The sequence below is a fragment of the Bufo gargarizans genome, chromosome 2, assembly GCF_014858855.1.
Source record: "Bufo gargarizans isolate SCDJY-AF-19 chromosome 2, ASM1485885v1, whole genome shotgun sequence".
In the NCBI taxonomy this organism is placed as follows: domain Eukaryota; kingdom Metazoa; phylum Chordata; class Amphibia; order Anura; family Bufonidae; genus Bufo; species Bufo gargarizans.
In genome coordinates, this window is record NC_058081.1 from 273,863,393 (window position 1) to 273,883,955 (window position 20,563).

At 41.4% G+C, this 20,563-nt stretch overlaps 1 protein-coding gene across 2 annotated transcripts in view; it reads right to left on the minus strand.

Moving 5' to 3' along the window:
• MET (MET proto-oncogene, receptor tyrosine kinase) overlaps positions 1-20,563 on the minus strand; it is a 137,030-nt gene that overhangs the window by 91,053 nt on the left and 25,414 nt on the right. For both annotated transcript variants that reach the window (XM_044280296.1, XM_044280295.1), the window contains exon 2: positions 12,026-13,231. In XM_044280296.1, the coding sequence (XP_044136231.1) occupies positions 12,026-13,216 (1,191 nt within the window). In that variant the 5' untranslated portion in view covers positions 13,217-13,231. The remainder of the gene's footprint in view (positions 1-12,025; positions 13,232-20,563) is intronic.

Here is a 20,563-nt window from a genome sequence, read left to right on the forward strand (position 1 = left end):
TCATTTAAAAGTTAAAAGTAAGTGGTTGCCAAAAACCAAGATCACAGTCATTGCAGACTGGGCCTGGAAAAGAGTCACGGCCACCTGAGAAGAGTCATGGTTATTCATGAATTCCTGCTCTCCTGCCGACCTGCTGATGACTGACAGGCTTCTACCTAGTTTTCTCCCTTTCTGTCTAGGAGAGAACTGCCAATCATCAGCAGATGGACAGGAGAGCAGGAGATTATGGATAACCAGACTCTTCTCAGGAAGATTTGACTCTTTTCAAGGCCTGGGCTGCAAAGATTATGATGCTGGTTCTCAGCAACCACTTACTTTTAGCTCTTGAGTGACACACCGCTGAGTTCAGCATTTCTGTCACTACTTCATACTGCCCTCAGTGAGGTCAGCATACAGTTGACGACAGGTTCCCTTTAATGGTGAAAACTACACTTGATATAGAAAGAACTCTGTATTCTGGGATCTCTGAGCTATCAGACTGTTCTGAATGACTGAAGCTTGAGTATAAGTCTCATTTCCTTGCAATCTTCTCATCTTGATCTGGAAACTTGAAAGAAGGGAAATCTTTTAAACAAAGGGACACTTAGTTTCTTACATTATAATGGACCCAAGATATGACTTTTTCAGAGCCCCATTTATCCATCCTCAAACTGGTTTCAGTGAAAAAGCCTTGGGTCCCCTGGTTATTCCTGGCCTGCTATACGTGGACAAATGCTCGATCTACTGTTTGATGTAACTCTACTACTAGGACACTGAGGATTTACTACTGGAGTGAAAGATGAAAGCACAAGTTTTATGGCTTTTGATAGATGTCTTATACTTAATTCAGTAAATGACCATTACATTCCCTGTATAAAATACATTGCCGTGGAACAGTGAAATCTGTGACAAGAAGGAGATATAGTAAGGTAGAACATTCCTGATATTGCATGGATTGTCATTGATATGATAAACTAACTCTTCTCTAATCTAGACCCGATGTGCATATGAAGAAACAAGAGAATCAGATCATGCATGAAAAGGTTTTATACTTATTGCCGCTGCAGAGAATTTCATTTTTTTCTTACTTTTGGCTACATAATACAATCATCTGCCAGTGGTACTTAGAACATGCAGAAAACGTATCTTAATTATACAATATAGCAAACTTAATGGTTTTTACTAATGTATCCAATGTAACAACTTTATATGCTCAAATATGAAAATTGAATGACAGACAATTCCAAATGTGGGGACTGTTCTTGAGATAAAGTGGTTAAAATGGTTGTGGCAAGTATTAAAGTTATCCCCTAACCACAGGATAAGGGATAAATAACTACCGTATTTTTCGCCCTATAAGACGCACCCCCCCCCCCAAAAAAAAAATGTGAGGAAAATGGCAGTGCGTCTTATGGGGCGAATGCTGCTGTTAACACTGATGCACTGCCGACCGCATGCTGCACAGTACGGCCGGCATCTAGTTTTGTAATGGCAGCGGAGCCCGGAGCAGTCACTGTACTCTATTGCACCAGGCCCCACTCACTGTACTAATGGTATCTACGGTAACTGCAGGCAATGTTTAACTATAGAATATGTTCAATCCTACAGCCTGTACTTATGACCATAGCAGGCAGGAGGCAGGAGGCTGGGGGGGCGGGCGGGCACTGGCAGCGTAACTTCCTACGTCACATGCCTGCTCCGCCCACTTTATGAATAAAGCAGCTGGCGCGGGCAGTGATGTAGTGAGTTACGCTGCCAGTGCCCACCTGCCTGCCCAGCCTCCTGCCTGCTATGGTCGTAAGTACAGGCTGCTGGATCGAACATATTCTATAGTTAAACATTGCCTGAAGTTACCATAGATACCATTAGTACAGTGAGCGGGGCCCAGTGCAATAGAATACAATGACTGCACTGGGCCCCCGCTGCCATTAAAAAATTAGTGTAGATGCCAGCCCCCACCCCCTGTATTGGGGGTCATTCACAGTGGCTGACACTGTTATAGGGGGGATCTGTGGAAGTATAAGATGCTATTTATCTGCCATCCACAGATCCCCCCATAGCAGTGTCATGCCATCCACAGATGCCCCCATAACAGTGCCATCCACAGATCCCCCATAACAGTGTGTCATCCACAGATCCCCCATAATAGTGTCATTCACAGGCTACCATTAGTTCAAAGCACACCAAAAGCACACCTTTTGGTTCAATGTTTTTTTCTTCTTACTTTCCTCCTCAAAAACATATCTTCTCGTCTTATGGGCCAGTGCGTCTTATAGGGCGAAAAATACGGTATTCAGTAGGGGTCCAACCCCTGGGACTGCCGGAAATAATTGAGCACTGTTCTCTATTTCCAACAGTCCCATAAAGAATGGATGAGCAGGGGCTCATCAGGAAGGGAACATGGAACCCCCGTTCTAAGGATTGATGGGGTCCCAGACTGATCAGTTATTTATACTATAAATAAGGGACAACTTTCATACTTGGCACAACCCCTTTAATATACTTAATGCCAATCCAGCCTTCAGCTTAGCAACATGTGAGATAGACTTAGTAAGGGTATGTTCACATGTGGCAGATTGTTTTAGACTGAAACTCTTTCTATATATCCCAAAGGAGTTGTTTCAGCAGAATTTTTCTTTTACAAAACCCATTTAAATGTATAGAGTATTCAGAGAAATGTATTTAACAAACCTGCCGTGGGTGACCATACTCTAAGCACCCATACTATAAGCATACATCTAAGCACCATGGCCTGTAATATGTCCGTCCCAACCTCTGATTATTCAGTGCATCTACTCGAGGCTTGATAGGCACAGTCACAGCGAGTTGTCAGAAACCATGCTTTGTATGCAGTATGAAAGAAATGTTGTAGTAATGGAAAGGCAGTAAAACTGTATATAATGGTTTTATAGGAGGCAAAAACAGCAGCTTGGTAACCGGTTGAAATTGGGTGATAAGTCCAGCCTAACCTGAGAGGCGCTATATAACTGCATAGATAACAGTTTCCTCAGGTCATGTCATTACTGGAAATACTAGCCTTGGCAGCAGCAGAGGGCAGATAATGATCCTGACTCCTGCGTATTTATGTCCCAATGCCTGCCAATGAGATCTGTCAGCAGAAACAGACTGGTTTAACAGAGAATACACTGTCAATGTACAGGCTGCTGTCAACACAGATGTGTATACCTCCGGATAGATGTGCAGAGCAGGCGTAAGACATTTTATGAATGTTATAACGCTGAGGACAGGGCCTAGCCATACACCTGCTCCTCACCACTGCAGCCTGTAGACAGACAGCGGAAAGACCAACCGGTGGTGGAGAGAACGGCACAGAAGAAAGAGGTCAGTATGTCATCTTTTTTATTTTTACAGCATTTGGGACCATTACTATATTTTTTTTTTTTATGATCTCAGATAACCTCTTTAAAGGGTTTCTCCATGAATTAAAAAAATGAAAATACTTAAATATTATTTATTAATAAATATATTCACAAATACCTTTCATTAGTTATAATGGCTCGTTTTGTCTAGGGAGCAATCATTAGGAGTAATAAAATGGCCGCCGTCCTATCAGTGCACACAAAACCTGTCCATATCACACAGGAGGACAAGATACTTCACCACAATGAGCCATAGTGCTGCCTCATCCTCCTCTCTGCTCTGCTTGTCAGGAATCATGATCCTGAATACAGGTGAATCTCTGTGGAAATGGAGTTCATGAGCAGACATGAGAGGGGGGTGAGGTGTGGCTAATGAGCAGCAGCACTTGTATGCAGTCTCCATTACCACAGCCCCACATTACCAGTGTCTGTCCTGTCCATCCTCTCCGTATTTCATGTCTCCTCATGCACTAAATTCTCCAGAGATTCAGCTAAAGTTCTTATTAACTTGGCCCTGTCAAACAAAGTGGAGATGGAGTAGCAGATCCAGAGAGAGCAGAGCCTCTAGGTGTAACACCAACTCCCCCGTTGCTCCTAGAGGCTCATTTGCATATATTAAAACATCATTCTTCTCAGCAATGTGGGCACATATGAACATGGGACCAACACAGATGTCTTCAGCTGCCAAGTGCACATGTAACAGGTCAGCCAGTGTCATAGGTACAGATCTGCTGACAGATGCCCTTTAAGTAACTCTGCAAGTAAATGTTGTGCCTATGGATTCTATGCAAATCTACTTCTTGCTGAACTACCAAATGTTAGTTAGTGAGAATTATGGGCCAGCTAGAAGGGAGTATGATTACAGGACCAGAATAAACAGGGTTTGCTTTAAAAATAAATTTTACCTTCAATATGGGAGGATACCAACTCTGCCAAGATGGCAGATGTTTGGGAAAAGAAGGGTCAGGCATGTTGGATTTCAATATACTCCATCTTTTTGATAAGCCACCCCCAGAGGTGTTTGGCTTATTCCCCTCTCCCCATTCAGAACCCATGTTTGCTTGGCCTAGCCCAGCATCCACGTGTATGAGGGGGTTGGGGGAAATAGCTGTAGGGTCCATGTTAAGAAGTGGACATCTGGCTGGTGGACATTTACCATTACAGAGAACAGAGATCTCTGTAATCCAATTACACAGACGTGTTGTATTAGAGGAAATTATTTTTAAGCTTTCAAAGACTTTTAATCATCCCGTTAGTCAATACAGTTATTATGTAGGACGGTTTTCATAGAGGGAACTGAAACATGGTTATTAAACGTGTTACTGAAGAGGAGACACAAAGCTGGCTCAGAAACCACACTGTGTACCATTAATGAAGTAATCTGTCACTTCTCATGTGCAACTTCAAAACCAAAGAGCCTAGACTGATGTGACATCTGCCATGCTTTGAAATAAGGCTAGAAAATTGAAAGGGTTAATCCGAGCTGCGCACTGGAGTCATTATATTCTCCTGAGACATGCTCTATCAACATGTAAGAGATTCTCCGGGGGCAGCAGCGGCTGGCCAGGCTCAGTATGATACCAGGGTATCATCTGATTTTGGGTAAATTCTTGTACTCCTGTAAAGCTTTTTACCTGCTACAAATAATCATGTTCCGCAGTTGGGTGGATTCATCTTTGTGAGTTATAAAGACACCATTGGTCAGGATCTGAATGAACTCCCTTACTGGGGACCCTAATATTAGTCCTTATCATGGATCTGGGGTAGTTGTAGCTTACATTTTTACAGCTTTACATGATGACTGGAGGAGAACACACATATCAGATAGAAAGACTTGGTCTTAATTATGCTGCTAATACTAACTATTTTAAGGCTGGAGAAGGATGTAATGTGTAAAGAGGTAGCCCAGCAGATATCAGTAGAAAAGGGGATCAATATACTGGATTTCACCACTCTGGGGGAGGTGCTAAGCAATAAGGTTCCCTAGCTTGCTATACCCTGCCAAGGTGTTTGTTACTGTCTGATCTCATGTTCTTGACTTTTGCCCATTTACCTTATAATACTTGTTGTGTCTGCCCTGACTTTATTAAATTTACTGCATTTTGCTTGCCCTGACCTCAGCTTGTCTATTGGCTAACATTTCGCCTGTCTCCTTAGTGCCACGCACCGGAGTCTCAGCTGTCACTGAATGGAAAGTACTCACATAGGTAGCGGTGGTAGTTCCCTTGCAGCAAAGACCAGACAGATCCCTGTATATGGATGAAAAGGTGAAGACCAGGGTAGCCATTTAGGTAGCAGTCTAAAGAGTAGCCCAATCCATTCAGTGACACAGGTGGTTTAGATGGAGGAATGTCTACACACCAGGTCTCCATAGTGTCACATGGGCACCTAGAGTTGTAATGCCATATGTTGCAATATATCAAATGTTTAGCCCCCAAAATATCGGCTGACCATACCACAACCAGATACTTATTAACTCTGTTCATATTTGGGGTATAATAACCAGTCAATGTGTTAATTAGCAGGCCATAGTTTTGGATGCGTTCAGTTGCAACTAGATTGTGGTGAAAGCTGATTGGTACTTGAGCTATTATACTCCCATTTTATAGCCCTGTCCTATAACAGTTTACAACTCATCTCCCAACAAAAACGTCTCTCACTGTTGCTTGGACGTTAAGTTCCAATACAAGGAATGCATAGATAACAATGAGCAGAGTTTTCACTGTGAACACTTCCCCCTGCCATTCCCTGCACCCTGCTTTTCCCTGCATTTCTTCTCTCGGCTTCTACACACTGGCGTGTGTATAATATTCTGCTTTGGGGGATACTATAAAATGATAACAATACATTGGGTTAATTTAGCTGCTTTGGAACTGATATTAAAATATTGAAGGTGATCAACAAACTGGGCCATTTCTGTGGATTAGAGACATGAGCACTAGTAATATATGGAGTCAGATCCCTGCTACACCAGGAAATACAGTACCCTTATCTCTTACAGAGGAGTCGCATTTCTCAAACAAAATGTAAAGTTTAAAAGTTCAAGTAAAGCAGAAATTAGCAGTATCCTCAGCAATGAGTAATCTCACTGCTGACCCATATACTGCCCTACACAGAGATGCATAACATGATGGAGAGTTACATGTAATGTGATTAATATGGAGCATTTACATGTTATAAAAATGTAAACTCAGACCCTGAGCCATTATAGGAATAGGATGCAATGACAACTAAACAAAAGGACTAGAGGGGCACATTGAAAACGACACCTTTAGTCGGCTTTAGGCTACTAAAGGGAATCTGTCACCACGAAATTCACTGTTACGCCAGGTACACTGCCATGTAGTTCTAGCTTCACTCACTTATCCATTGCTTCATTCTGGAGAAAAAGGGGTTGTCTGGGTTCAGAGCTGAACCTGGGCATATCCCCTTCTTCAATCAGGCAACCTCTCTGAGATGAGGGAGAACAACTGATCATGAAATGCTCCGATGTCCTCCTTTGCCCTGCGCTGAATCGCACAGGGCAGGAGCGTTTTCAGCAGATTGGGTGACGTACCAGATCTTTGCTAGGCGGAAGCTTCCACCTAGCAGTGTTCCCAATGATGTCACCAGCACTAATGGGTGGGCTTTAGCGCTGCCCTGGCCTGTGAAACAGGCGAGGGCGGCATTAAAGCCTGCCCATTAGTGCCGGTGATGTCACTGGGAATACCTCCAGGTGGAAGCCTCTGCCTAGTAAAGATCCGGTACGTCACCCAATCTGCTGAAAATGCTCCTGCCCTGTGCGATTCAGCGCAGGGCAAAGGAGGACATCGGAGCATTTCATGATCAATTTCTGTCCCTCATCTCAGAGAGGCTGCCTGGTTGAAGGTGGAAGTCTCTCCCTAGCAGTGTGGGAAACAAAAAAGCCCTTGAAAAGCTCTAATTCTCATCTCACAGGGACTGCCTAGGTGAAGCCTGTGTGAACCCGGACAACCCCTTTAAGTGAACTAAGGGTCTGGCGAGATAATTATGAAGGAACTGAGCCCTGCCAATCAACAAGAAGAGGAATGGACTGATAGAGAAAGCAGGAGGAGCAAGGGTGCACAAAATGGCTTGGGGCCGCCCTTGATGCACTTAACTGCTCATTTGTATATGGATTACAATGAAGCAATGGATTGCTAAGTGAAAAAGTGTTATTACATTCAGCTAGCACTACAAAGCACTCTGCCTGGTTTAACAGTGAATTTCCTGGTGGCAGATTCCCTTTAAATATATAAATTAATTTACAGAAATCAAGATGGTATGTTTACCAACTAGACATATGATGCGCTCTTATCTAAATCTGTAACTTCTGCATTAGTGCTAAATGCAAAAGTTTCAATATTGATCAGATTTTCTAACTCTAATAAAGAATGTAAAAAAATTATATATATATACAGTTGCAAGAAAAAGTATGTGAACCCTTTGGAATGATATGAATTTCTGCACAAATTGGTCATAAAATGTGATCAGATCTTCATCTAAGTAACAACAATAGACAATCACAGTCTGCTTAAACTAATAACACACAAAGAATTAAATGTTACCATGTTTTTATTGAACACACCATGTAAACATTCACAGTGCATGTGGAAAAAGTATGTGAACCCTTGGATTTAATAACTGGTTGAACCTCCTTTGGCAGCAATAACTTCCACCAAACGTTTCCTGTAGTTGCAGATCAGACGTGCACAACGGTCAGGAGTAATTCTTGACCATTCCTCTTTACAGAACTGTTTCAGTTCAGCAATATTCTTGGGATGACTGGTGTGAATCGCTTTCTTGAGGTCCTGCCACAGCATCTTAATCGGGTTGAGGTCAGGACTCTGACTGGGCCACTCCAGAAGGAGTATTTTCTTCTGTTTAAGCCATTCTGTTGTTGATTTACATCTATGCTTTGGGTCGTTGTCCTGTTGCAACACCCATCTTCTGTTGAGCTTCAGCTGGTGGACAGATGGCCTTAAGTTCTCCTGCAAAATGTCTTGATAAACTTGGGAATACATTTTTCCTTCGATGATAGCAATCCGTCCAGGCCCTGATGCAGCAAAGCAGCCCCAAACCATGATGCCCCCACCACCATACTTCACAGTTGGGATGAGGTTTTGATGTTGGTGTGCTGTGCCTCTTTCTCCACACAATGTTGTGTGTTTCTTCCAAACAACTCAACTTTGGTTTCATCTGTCCACAGAATATTTTGCCAGTACTGCTGTGGAACATCCAGGTGCTCTTGTGCAAACTGTAAACATGTTTTTTTTGGACAGCAGTGGCTTCCTATGTGGTATCCTCCCATGAAATCCATTCTTGTTTAGTGTTTTACGTATCGTAGATTTGCTAACAGGGATGTTAGCATATGCCAGAGACTTTTGTAAGTCTTTAGCTGACACTCCAGGATTCTTCTTCACCCCATTGAGCAGTCTGCGCTGTGCTCTTGCAGTCATCTTTACAGGATGGCCACTCCTAGGGAGAGTAGCCGCAGTGCTGAACTTTCTCCATTTATAGACAATTTGTCTTATCGTGGACTGATGAACAGCAAGGCTTTTGGAGATACTTTTATAACCCTTTCCAGCTTTATGCAAGTCAACAATTCTTAATCGTAGGTCTTCTGAGAGCTCTTTTGTGCGAGGCATCATTCACATCAGTCAATGCTTCTTGTGAAAAGCAAACCCAGAACTGGTGTGTGTTTTTTATAGGGCAGGGCAGCTGCAACCAACACCTCCAATCTCATCTAATTGATTGGACTTCAGTTGGCTGAAACCTCACTCCAATTAGCTCTTGGAGATGTCATTAGTCTAGGGGTTCACATACTTTTTCCACCTGCACTGTGAATGTTTACATGGTGTGTTCAATAAAAACATGGTAACATTTAATTCTGTGTGTGTTATTAGTTTAAGCAGACTGTGATTGTCTATTGTTGTGACTTAGATGAAGATCAGATCACATTTTATGACCAATTTGTGCAGAAATCCATATCATTCCAAAGGGTTCACATACTTTTTCTTGCAACTGTGTATGTATATACAGGGAGTGCAGAATTATTAGGCAAATGAGTATTTTGACCACATCATCCTCTTTATGCATGTTGTCTTACTCCAAGCTGTATAGGCTCGAAAGCCTACTACCAATTAAGCATATTAGGTGATGTGCATCTCTGTAATGAGAAGGGGTGTGGTCTAATGACATCAACACCCTATATCAGGTGTGCATAATTATTAGGCAATCCTTTCCTTTGGCAAAATGGGTCAAAAGAAGGACTTGACAGGCTCAGAAAAGGCAAAAATAGTGAGATATCTTGCAGAGGGATGCAGCACTCTTAAAATTGCAAAGCTTCTGAAGCGTGATCATCGAACAATCAAGCGTTTCATTCAAAATAGTCAACAGGGTCGCAAGAAGCGTGTGGAAAAACCAAGGCGCAAAATAACTGCCCATGAACTGAGAAAAGTCAAGCGTGCAGCTGCCAAGATGCCACTTGCCACCAGTTTGGCCATATTTCAGTGCCCAAAAGCACAAGGTGTGCAATACTCAGAGACATGGCCAAGGTAAGAAAGGCTGAAAGACGACCACCACTGAACAAGACACACAAGCTGAAACGTCAAGACTGGGCCAAGAAATATCTCAAGACTGATTTTTCTAAGGTTTTATGGACTGATGAAATGAGAGTGAGTCTTGATGGGCCAGATGGATGGGCCCGTGGCTGGATTGGTAAAGGGCAAAGAGCTCCAGTCCGACTCAGACGCCAGCAAGGTGGAGGTGGAGTACTGGTTTGGGCTGGTATCATCAAAGATGAGCTTGTGGGGCCTTTTCGGGTTGAGGATGGAGTCAAGCTCAACTCCCAGTCCTACTGCCAGTTTCTGGAAGACACCTTCTTCAAGCAGTGGTACAGGAAGAAGTCTGCATCCTTCAAGAAAAACATGATTTTCATGCAGGACAATACTCCATCACACGCATCCAAGTACTCCACAGCGTGGCTGGCAAGAAAGGGTATAAAAGAAGAAAATCTAATGACATGGCCTCCTTGTTCACCTGATCTGAACCCCATTGAGAACCTGTGGTCCATCATCAAATTTGAGATTTACAAGGAGGGAAAACAGTACACCTCTCTGAACAGTGTCTGGGAGGCTGTGGTTGCTGCTGCACGCAATGTTGATGGTGAACAGATCAAAATACTGACAGAATCCATGGATGGCAGGCTTTTGAGTGTCCTTGCAAAGAAAGGTGGCTATATTGGTCACTGATTTATTTTTGTTTTGTTTTTGAATGTCAGAAATGTATATTTGTGAATGTTGAGATGTTATATTGGTTTCACTGGTAAAAATAAATAATTGAAATGGGTATATATTTGTTTTTTGTTACGTTGCCTAATAATTATGCACAGTAATAGTCACCTGCACACACAGATATCCCCCTAAAATAGCTAAAACTAAAAACAAGCTAAAAACTACTTCCAAAAATATTCAGCTTTGATATTAATGAGTTTTTTGGGTTCATTGAGAACATGGTTGTTGTTCAATAATAAAATTAATCCTCAAAAATACAACTTGCCTAATAATTCTGCACTCCCTGTATATATATATATATATATATATATATGAAAATAATCAAGCAACAAAGCAAAATAACCTGTTTTGATTATGTAATATAGATAGATGACAGATAAATAGAGCGATAGATAGATAGAGAGATATGAGATAGATAGATATGATGTAGATATATAGATAGTGAGATAGATAGATAGATAGATAAATAGATAGATATGATGTAGATAGATAGATAGATGGATAGATAGACAGATAGATAGATAGATAGATAGATAGATAGATAGGAGGATGAGGCTCATTTCCTGCTGCGGTGCCCCAAATACTGAGCAGTGAGGGATTCTCACTTCAGGAGACTGTCTGATCTCTGCTCAGACTTCACTTCTATGGAGGAGGAAGAGAGACTCTCCATACTGCTGGGGGATGAGGAGAACACAGTGGCCATAGCAGCACAATATATTACTGCCTGCCATAGACTGAGATGAGCCTGATATATCATGGACACCCCACTCTGGACGTGTCCTCATCCCCTAAACTTACCCTATATCCCCACTCTGTATGTGTCCCCATTCCTCAACCCTACCCAATTATTTCCCACTTGCTTTGGCAATGCTAAAATGTATTTAGTCCTGCCAATAAAGCTTATTTGATTTGATTTTATAGGAGTAGACAGATAGATATGAGATAGATAATAGATACATATGAGATAGATAATAGATAGATAGATAGATAGATGATAGATAGATATGAGATAGATAGATAGAAGATAGATGGATAGATATGAGATAGATAATAAATCAATAGAAATTAGATAGATAGATAGATAATAGATATTAATAGATAGAGAACAAATAGTGCTATTTCAGCTGCAGTTTTACATTCCATCACGTAGTACAGATTACAATAACCAATCAGCGACACATCTCGTCTTGCACTAGTTGTAATAAATCGGCCCCATCATTTTGCATACCTTGCATGATTTAATGTTACTTTGACTTCTACAAATAGTGAGGCAATACAATTATATGGTATGGGATGTTTTTCTTTAGGGCACATACAGGACATTGATCTACATTTTATTACAATACAAATAATAAAGGAAGACATAAAACTTACTTTTTGGATGCATGCTTGGTAGTTGTCTCTTCCATAGAAATGCTCCAGACACTGGCTGTTCTTTTCTGCACCATTGTCAAAGAAGTCATTGATCATGTTTATGGACATGGCACACAAAGCAGATCTATTCGATACTTCAGCAGAGTCGGAATTACTCTGGGCAAACACAGCATATAAGATATCTTCTGTTTCATTGAAGCCTAACTCTTGGGCCAAGGTTTTACCTGCTTTGCTTACATACGCAGCTTGTAAAATGTTGAAATACTCACGATCGGCCAATCTCTTTCTGCGCTTTTCTGTATAAATACATACTATGGGCATCTCAACATAAGACCGCAGTTCTGGATCTGAAGAACAGAATCGGACAATTCTTGTGTGGTAGGCTGAAGAAGTCAGGGATTCCCTTTGTACAGTTAAAAAGTAAATAAAATTTCCACTTTCAAACGTATGAACATATCGGATCGGATAGGACTCTCTCAACTCGGGGAGGACATCCAAGTAGGAATGATCTGTGAGGAACTCAAAGCCATCTTGTGTCTCCTTCTGTCTCCTGACTGATAAGGAATGAAGATTGGATTGTGACTTTGATAAAGTATTGCCTACATAAAATTTGACAAATCTGTCCTTTACCGTCACCAGGATTTTACTCCCCAGCTCACTGACAACACAATCTGGACAGGTGCCTGTGATGTTTTTAACTGGAGCAGAATACAGGCAATGAACATCACTTGATATATCCCAAGGTTTCTCTGGGTTCAGCATGTGTCGTTGACATGTTCCTTGGTTTATGCTTCCACAACTTATAAGTTGATCATCATAGAAGTCTTCAAAAAGTAGTGCCACATTGACATTGTCATTCCAGGTGCCATTCGATAAAGGTACCTCATTCAGACATCCTTCACATGGTGAACCACAGTTTCCATGGTCTAGCACAGGCCCCGTTTTGTACTCGGATACCTTAGTAAGGTTTTCATTGAGTACATAAATTTTATTTATAGCTCCCACATATACGTAGCCTTTGTGCTGGAGAAAATTTTGGATTGGTGTGTCAGTGCTGAAGGACTTAAAGTGGTATTTTAGATCCAGATTCATGCCTGACATCTGAGCCGCATCTTCGCATTGTTCCAGGCTGTTTTGCACTAATCCGAAGATGATTATTAGTACTGAGGTAGCAGGGGCATTTCTTAGCATCTTGAAGCAAAGTACCTGCATGAAGAAGAGCGAGAGTTCAAGAAAAGGGAACAGTCAACATGGAACACAAAAAACATGAGGAAATGTCTAGATGGCACAAAGAGGACAAGTAATGCGGTCACTGTGTGAAAATCGGTATCCTTGAGTTTTAACAAATAATATACTGGACTTGGCCTTAACTCAATATTAAACAATGATAGCCTGTGTCTAATGTGGTTTCAGATCTAATTTTGTCCCTGCATTGATTAGGTTTACAAAGCTCACACTTTTCTTTTATCCTAAATTACAGTGGTGCTTTTTGATGTGGCTCAGACTGATGACCAATGTGACATTTCATACTCTATGAGGAGTCGTACTGCGGCTTCACACAAGTGTGAGCGCCGCAAACATAGTGTGAGTCATACATCATGTTGTTCTAGTGATACTACATCGCAGTTCTTGAGTAACACTTAATCACACTATGTAGGGGGAATCAGATGTTGTTTGCAAGGACAATTGTGAAGAAAAGCTCACAGTCGTTGTTCCATGATCCACCCCCACCCGTTGACTGAAAATATCAACGTCGGCTCATTCAGCTTCTTTACGTCTTTTCCCAAAGGAGTTTTAAGAATAGGTAATAATAAAGTAAATACATTCATTGCTTTGCAGGACATTTCATGATTTGTACATCCTTATACAGTTGGGTCCGCAGTGTATGATTTGTATGAGATTATACAAAATGGTCTTCCTTTTTTTCCAGAAACAGTGCCACTCTTGTCCATGGGTTGTGTCTGGTATTGTAGATCTGCTACATGTTCACCCTATTACTCCTATTATTCCTACTACAGAAAGTGATGGCGTATAGCTAGAATAGGCGACCGCTTTCTGATTGGTGGCTGCTAAAATGTCATGACCCCCATGACAGGGCTGGTTTAGTTCTGTGACCCGTACACAGTTTTTCTCTACATAGCAACGCTCCCAGTCACCCACTGCTCAGGGAACTACAACACACAACTGTGCAGAGGACCCCCACTATGCAGCACTGCATCCCCATCATGCTCAAGACCATTGGGTCCTGGCAGTCTGACCTCCACTGAATTATGATATGTCCTAGTTACGGTATATGTCATCACTTTGTATCACAGGATTAACCCTTTAAGGGATATCATTGCCCAGGCGCCTACTACACTACAATATATTGGGACATTGAATGAATAGCATTGAAAATATCTTGAAGTAGTAAAGTAATTCCTCTATACTAGGAGAGCCCACATCAAACAGGAGCATTCAAATCAATGCAGTTTTTCTATGCAGTTTTGAAGCAAAAACTAGCTGTGGATTTAAAAACTGTGCAAAAGTTATATATACAGTGGATATAAAAATTCTACACTCCCCTGTTAAAGAAACAAAGATAAATCATTTCACAACTTTTTCCATCTTTAATGTGACCTATAAACTGTACTACTCAATTGAAAAACAAACTGGTGGAGGGAAGAAAACATTTTTTTTTTTAAATAATGTGGTTGCATAAGTGTTCACACCCTTTTATAACTGGGGATGTAGCTGTGTTCAGAATTAAGCAATCACATTCAAAATCATGTTAAATAGGAGTCAGCATACACCTTCAATCATATAAAGTTCAGCTGCTCTAGTTGGTCTTTCCTGAAATTTTCTTAGTCGCATCCCACAGCAAAAGCCATGGTCCACAGAGAGCTTCCAAAGCATCAGAGGGATCTCATTGCTAAAAGGTATCAGTTAGGAGAAGGGTACAAAAGAATTTCCAAGACATTAGATATACCATGGAACACAGTGAAGACAGTCATCATCAAGTGGAGAAAATATGGCACAACAGTGACATTACCAAGAACTGGACGTCCCTCCAATATTGATGAAATGACGAGAAGAAAACTGGTCTGGGAGGCTACCAAGAGGCCTACAGCAACATTAAAGGAGCTACAGAAATATCTGGCAAGTACTGGCTGTGTGGTACATGTGACAACAATCTTCCGTATCCTTTATATGTCTGGGCTATGGGGTAGAGTGGCAAGACGAAAGCTTTTTCTTATGAAGAAATACATCCACCAAGCCAGGCTACATTTTGCAAAAACAGATCTGAAGTCTCCCAAAAGCATGTGGGAAAAGGTGTTATGGTCTGATGAAACCAAGGTTGAACTTTTTGGCCATAATTCCAAAAGATATGTTTGGTGCAAAAATAACACTGCACATCACCAAAAGAACACCATACCCTCAGTGAAGCATGGTGGTGGCAGCATCATGCTTTGGGGTTGTTTTTCTTTAGCTGGAACTGGGGCCTTAGTTAAGCTAGAGGGAATTATGAACAGTTCCAAATACCAGTCAATGTTGGCACAAAACCTTCAGGCTAATGCTAGAAAGCTGAACATCTTTCAGTATGACAACGACCCAAAGCATGCATCCAAATCAACAAAGGAATGGCTTCACCAGAAGAAGATTAAAGTTTTGAAATGGCCCAGCCAGAGCCCAGACCTGAATCCGATTGAAAATCTGTGGGGTGATCTGAAGAGGACTGTGCACAGGAGATGCCCTCGCAATCTGACAGATTTGGAGTGTTTTTGCAAAGAAGAGTGGGCAAATCTTGCCAAGTCAAAATGGGCCATGCTAATAGACTCATACCCAAAAAGACTGAGTGCTGTAATAAAATCTAAATATGCTTCAACAAAGTTTTAGTTTAAGGGTGTACACACTTATGCAACCATATTATTTTATTTTCATATTTTTTCTTCCCTCTACCTAAAAGATTTCAGCTTGTTTTTCAATTGAGTTGTAGAAGTTTATAGATCGCATTAAAGGTGGAAAAAGTTCTGAAATGATTTATCTTTGTCTCATTTTTTTACATCACAGAAACATGACATTTTAACAGGGGTGTGTAGACTTTTTATATCCACTGTATATTTATAATTTCTGTCCATTTCCGCTTCCATCCACGTCTGAATCAAAGGCTGCCACAATAACTGCATGTGTTATTCTGGCTTAAGAGGACCGGATGTTCAAAGGTCCTAGAATTTATCAAGCACTGAACAACACAAATTTTTAGTTAGGGTACTTTCACACTTGTGTTAAACTTTTCCGGTATTGAGTTCCGTCCTAGGGGCTCAATACCAGAAAAAAACGGATCAGTTTTATCCTAATGCATTCTGAATGGAGAGCAATCCATTCAGTGTGCATCAGGATGTCTTCAGTTCAGTCACTGTACGGTTTTTGGACGGAGAAAATACAGCAGCAGTCCAAAATTCCGGAACACTTGCCATTATTTTCCATTGAAATGCATTAATGCCGGATCCAGCCCCAAGTGTTCCGGAAAAATGGATCCACACCTTCAAAAATGTGAAAAAGATAAATACCGGATCAGTTTTTCCGGATGACAACCAGAGAGATGGATCCGGTATTGCAATGCATTTGTGAGACGGATCCGCATCCGGATCCGTCTACAAATGGTATCCGTTTGCATACAGATTGCCGTATGGATGGATTCCGACAGAACTGCCTGCCAGAATCCAACAACGCAAGTGTGAAAGTACCCTTAAATGTAAAACATAGGATGTATTAGATATTAATATAGAAATAGTGTTTGTAAGACTATAAAAGATGCATATGCGTCCGGTTCAGCTTATTGTTCTGTAATGCTGATCCAGAAAATGTAAAAAAATCCTCGTCGTAGGGGGAAAAAAATTCCTTCTCCGCTCCAAATCTGGCATCAGAATAATTTCCTGGATTAAAACTGCTGAGAAGTTTCCATTGACCAGTGATTAGCAGAGTGGTAGAACTTGTATGTTCTGTTAGGGCAGGGTTTCTCAACTTCGGTCCTTGGGACCTACCTACCGGTCAGGATTTGAGAATATCCCACAGAATAAATACCTGTGGTAAGTCCTGATGCATGGACACTAATTCTATCACCTGCTCAATACTAAGGAAGCCCTGAAAACATGACCGGCAGGTGGGCCCCGAGGACCGGAGTTGAGGAACCCTGTGTTAGGGTGTAGACACGATATGACATGAAATAAAAGACAGTTATGAAAGGGCAGTAGTTGTTTTCTGCTTCTTGTTACCTTATCAGCCATTTGGCCATATCGTAAAGCTAGCACTAGTGATTAATGACATGAGTGTTTACTACCAGTGACTAATGACACATACTGGTTTCCATTAATTCTTGGCAATGGTCTGTGAGTTCAGGTGTAACTTGTATGCAGGCTCTCACATGAAATGTATTCTTCTAAAGGATCACTAGAAAACCTAATATCAGCTGATTAAACATAGAAGCCTTAAAGCGACCCCCCAGTTCAAGAAAGAAAATCAAATTAACTGGGGAAAAAACACTACATCATGCCCGATGCCTTTTTAGCTGCAGATCCTGGGCTACTCTTCAGTTATTTAAGGTGGCCGCACTGCTTCTCAGACCATATGATGCAAACTGTGCATCGGTAGCCCAAGACACTTTCTACTTGTCTAGTCCTGCTCTTGGATTGGCCAGAACTGTCCACATGAGCATTGCTGGCCAATCAAAGGGCAACAGGATATATCCATTCCGAAAATTCTAGAACATGTCCTATTCTGGCCCATAATGTGGACGAAAATAGCCATTGATGAATTGAGTACATTGTAGAATGTACATGGAAGGTATATGTAGGTATCACAAGGAAGGTATCTTTTGCAGGTTTGAGGATCAAAATATGGACATAGTCATGAGCGTGACTCTTTGTTGTGAGGGTTGCATTATGGGACTGTGCATTATACCTTGTAAGCACTGAAAGAATATTTTGTAGTTCTGCACTGGACATGGTATTTTTAGGCTGGTCGGATTTACTGGTATTGAAAGGTAAGAAGTCATGTTTTCTGTCCCTTTGACAAACAGGTCCTGGGGCCACAATACTTGTGGTTCTGATGTAAACTGTAACTTAAACCTGGAGATAACAATGTCATTTTCCTCCCAGGGCCATACAGAACGCAGGACAGAGAATTTAAAGAATATCTTGTCTCTTTGATGATCTGCACACATTTCTCTGTATTTTTGTCCTCCTGAACTTTCCCAGGACAAGCTAAAAATGGGATTCCTTGTGAAACTGATCTATTCTGAACAGGTGTCTCATAGCGCCAGTAAATCAGCATATTCCCTCTTATCACCTTTCAAGCCAGTTTATAGTTTATAAGGAGGGAAAGATGAAGAGCAATAAGGTTAAAGGTCAGAAATACATCAATGGAAGAGAATGGTTGTCATCCAGTGCAGAAAAGAGACATCAAACCCTATGTGTGCTATAGACCCATATGTGAATATAATCATTAAAGGGGTTTTCAGGGACTTTCATATTGATGACCTATCCTCAGGATAGGCCATTAATATCTGACCAGTGGGGTCTGATTCCTCTTCACAGTGCAATGTATCTCCTTCGTGGGCCATCAACAGCCAATCACTACTTCAGAACGGGTGTGGTAGGGGATGGGTGAGTATTGATTTGGGGGATGGGTGAGTATTGATTTAGGGGATGGGTGAGTATTGAATTGGGGGATGGGTGAGTATTGATTCTTTACATTTTTTAACCCATTCTGAGCCTTTTGTAGAAATAAAATTCCATGATTCTGGAGATACTTGATTGCTATGCAATACATTTTTAATTTGAACAAATGGCAGCTAATATATTAGGATTTGTGGTGCCCCCTATTACCCTATTAATAATTTTACATGACCTTAAAACGTGTTGTGGTTGAATGGGGGAGGGGGGTAGACAAACCTCCCTACTAGGCCTGACCTGTAAAGGAAAGATGACTTATCTGCTTCCCAGCACCAGCTCCCTGCTCCTTTTCCTCCAGGCCTGCAATGCTCCACTGGGCTCCCTCGATGTCAAAATCCGGATTGACATTGCTGCAGCCAATCACTGTCTGTGGCAGTGACCGGCTACCCTTACTTCATGACAAATGGTCACATTACGCAAGGGGATCCAGTCTCTGTCGTGGCCAGTGATTGGCCGCAGCAATGGCAAACTGGATGTTGGCATCAAGGGAGCCCTGCCAGGGCCTGGAGGAGAAAGGTTGTGAGCCAGCCCGGAAAGCAGGTAAGTAATCCTTCCTTTACAGATCTGGCAAAGAGAGGGTCTGCAAAAAAAAAAAAAAACATATTCTGGCAGAAATCCTTTAATGGGGCGGAAGTGGCTGTCAGCAGCAGTATATTTATGTAATGCTTCACAATCTATTTACATTTATATGTGGTCTCTGGGTTGAGAAGTAATATACTGCAGTTACTGTACCATTCTTTATTAAGATGCCCATACACTTAACCCTTTCAGCCCCCAAGGTTTTTCTTCTCATTTTTGCATTTATGTTTTTCACTTCCTGCCTTTCTGGGGCTATAACTTATTTACTTTTCCGCTCACATAGCTGTATTTTTTGCGGGACAAGTTGCACTTTCTAATTCCACTATTTAATATTGCATATGATATAGTGGGGAGCTGGGAAAAAATTCCAAATGGGGTGGAAATGAAAAAAACACACAATTTCACAATGGTTTTATGGGTTTTGTTTTTACAGTGTTCCCTATATGGTAAAACTGATCAGTTACTGATCATTAAAGCCTCATTCACCTGACAGCTATTCCATTTGATTCAGCTGAGCATGCATGTTTTTGGCAATTAGCCATTGCCAGACTCATCTGGCAATGGGTTATTAGCCTACAGGAACAAAGGATTGTTGCAATTTAGCATGCTGGATCCGTCCTCACTCAAGCATCTGTCATTTGAGAAAAGACATTAAACCTTCATACATTTGAAATCATCGCCTGATTCTTTTGAAAAAGCCAGGTTTGGCCAGCATTTATCTAATGTGTATGGCCTGATTTACCCTCATGTTTTCAAGCATGTGTAGGTCAACTGTGCACCTTCTAGAGAAGAATACAGGGGGACAAATATCAAGTCTGCTGTGCCAGTTTTGGGGCGTAAAAACATTACAAGGGATTGCCGTGTGCGACATTTGGTGCCTATTTTGTGCTACATTTTGTCAAATTTTGCAACATTTGGTGAGCCTCTTCACTTTTAGAATTTTTGGACTGAAAAGTAGGTCAGGATTTCAGATTACAACATCTTTAAGTATCATTTATGATCTGTGACTTTTTAAAAAGTCACCAAAGAGTTGCATCTCCACATGAGGCAACCCCCTTGTGTATTTTTACAGGCATAGGTGTAAACCATATTGCATATGTGCCAAATATATTTATTACTGTGCGTAATTTCATAAATTTAGCACAGCCTCACAAAGCAAAGACTGGCTTAAAACTGACACCAAAACCACTGCAAATGATAAATTACCCCCACAGTGCCTTGCCACGGAGTGCAATATGGGTCTTCA